This window comes from Monoraphidium neglectum (genome assembly GCF_000611645.1).
Source record: "Monoraphidium neglectum strain SAG 48.87 unplaced genomic scaffold scaffold06675, whole genome shotgun sequence".
Taxonomy (NCBI): Eukaryota; Viridiplantae; Chlorophyta; class Chlorophyceae; order Sphaeropleales; family Selenastraceae; genus Monoraphidium; species Monoraphidium neglectum.
Window position 1 is genome coordinate 1 of NW_014006971.1, and position 2,038 is coordinate 2,038.

The following is a 2,038-nucleotide window of genomic DNA, read 5'->3' on the forward strand; positions in this document are numbered from 1 at the left end:
CCCCGCCCCTCGCCACTTGCCTTTCAATTTCCGGAACCACTTCGTCCAGCCTTTCAGCCCTGCCCCCTCGTCCCAAGCCCCCCATTCCGCCCACACCCCTGCCTACCAGGCAGCATCATCATGGCGTCGTCCTGTGGAAGCAGCAGCGACACAAAAGTGTCGGTGGCAGCGCCTCGGCCCACCAGCGCCACCGAGTGCAGGCCGTTGCGCAGCATCGATCATGGCGTGGAACAGGGTGGCGTCCTGTTGAAAAAAAGGAACAGCGGCGCAGATCAGGCAGTTGAGGGCAAGTCGGCCGATGGTCTCTTCAAGTTGAGCCATCTGCATGTTATCCAGCTCTGTGTGCCTGCCTTGCTGATCAAGCTGCAGCCTGGTGGGCCCATCACTAGGAGGCTGCTCACCAGGAACCATGCATGGTGCTCGAGGGCAAATATGGTCTTGGCCACTTCCTCGCGGCTCTTGGCGCCATCGCGAGTCAGCATGTCCCGGACCTGCATCAAATCATTATGCAATGTGCAGGCAAGCGGCGGCCTGGAGGCTCAGGCCTGCTGGCCCTGCGATGCCTCTCACTGTCCTCAAACACGTGCGCGTGATTGGAGCTTCATGGCCGACTGCCCTAGCCCCAGGGCCATACGTGTGCATGCGCACTGCGTCCTCCAGTCCAGGCGCTGAACCCTTCACGCCTGAAAACAACCAGCAATCACCTCGTCAGGCGACGCGAACACAAAGTCGTCAGCACTATACGCGTTGCGGTGGCAATCATCCGTCACATGTCGCGTCTGAGAGCGGGATCAGGGGCAGGGGGCACCGGGTCGTGTGGGCCAGCAGCAGCGAGCAGAAACTCGTAACCAGGGCCTCTTGGAGGAGCTCCACGCCCCTGGCACACCCCTATGTACTACACCCAGTGAGCCCTGTTTGAAGCGGCTCTTATGGTGGCCGCACCTTGTAGAAGCACGTCACGCCCCAGGTGATCCACCACCACAGGCTGCTGCATTCCTTGGGCAGCACATGGCGCAGGACAGCAAAGTACAGGCCCAGCAGCCAGAAACGCGCGAGGATTGCCGCCACGCCAAAGGGGATGTACAAGAGCCAGGCAGTGTGGTACCTGAGATTCAAGGTGTTCGGGTCCCAATGGTTGGTTCAAGTGAGGGTGGCAGGTATGAGCTTGTGTGGGCCTGAGCCCAAGGGCCGCTGATTGCTGGCGCCCAAAGAAGCTGCATTATTAGCCCTGGCAGGCGGGTCGCGGCACAGCGCGCGCAGCAGCGATTTGACGCACCACCAAAATTTGGACCAATTTATCCGGCTCCTGGGAAATGCCTGGTTGAGGTCAGCGGCGCCGAGGCCCTGCGCCGTCGGCGCCGCACCTTTGCCCGAGCTGCTGCCCGCTGGGCTGCCGCCCGTGGGGCGGGCCTTCTGCCGCCCGGCAGCAGGCCCCGCGCTTTTTCTCTTTCTGGGCTTTCGGTTCGTCTGCTGTCCTGCACAGCAGCGTTTCCCCCCCGCCCCCCCTCAACGCTGCTGTGCCATCTCTTGCAGATCTATACCTCGCCCATGATGCATCAGTGCGGCAGAGGCAGAGGCAGGGCCGCCGCGCGGTGCCGGCGACACAGTGGGACGTGCAGCGTCTGCAGCCACAGGGAGTGAAGCAGCGGTTGGCAGCGTTCAGGAAGAAAGCATTTGCTCCGGCCACCCTGGCGCAGCGCTCTTCGGTGTGGCGGCAGTTCAGCCTGTTCTGCGAGGCCGGCGGGCGGAAGGCGTCGCCGACGGCGAAGCGGGTGGCTGAGTACGTGATGCTGATGGTTGAGTATGATCACAGGATGCCCACGATCACGGCGGCGGTGTCGCACCTGGAGCACTGCGCGCTGGAACGGGGCCTGCCGGCTCTCAAGGCGGATCCGCTGGTTAGGGAGGTGCTCAAGGCGGCGGCGCGCGAGGCGCCGGGCGATGTGCAGCAGGCGCTGCCGCTGCCGGTGGAGCTGCTGCGCAAGATGCTGCGCCGCCTGCGGCGGGAGCCGGGCGAGTGGCGCGATGCGCGCGACGC

At 64.0% G+C, this 2,038-nt stretch overlaps 1 protein-coding gene across 1 annotated transcript; it reads left to right on the plus strand.

The window, feature by feature from the left end:
- Positions 1-1,568: 1,568 nt before the first annotated feature.
- On the plus strand, positions 1,569-2,017 carry MNEG_16692 (hypothetical protein; the record flags this gene model as incomplete). Its single annotated transcript, XM_014034838.1, has 1 exon — positions 1,569-2,017. A coding segment is annotated over one exon (449 nt), but the record flags the coding sequence as incomplete, so codon positions are not given.
- Positions 2,018-2,038: the final 21 nt, after the last annotated feature.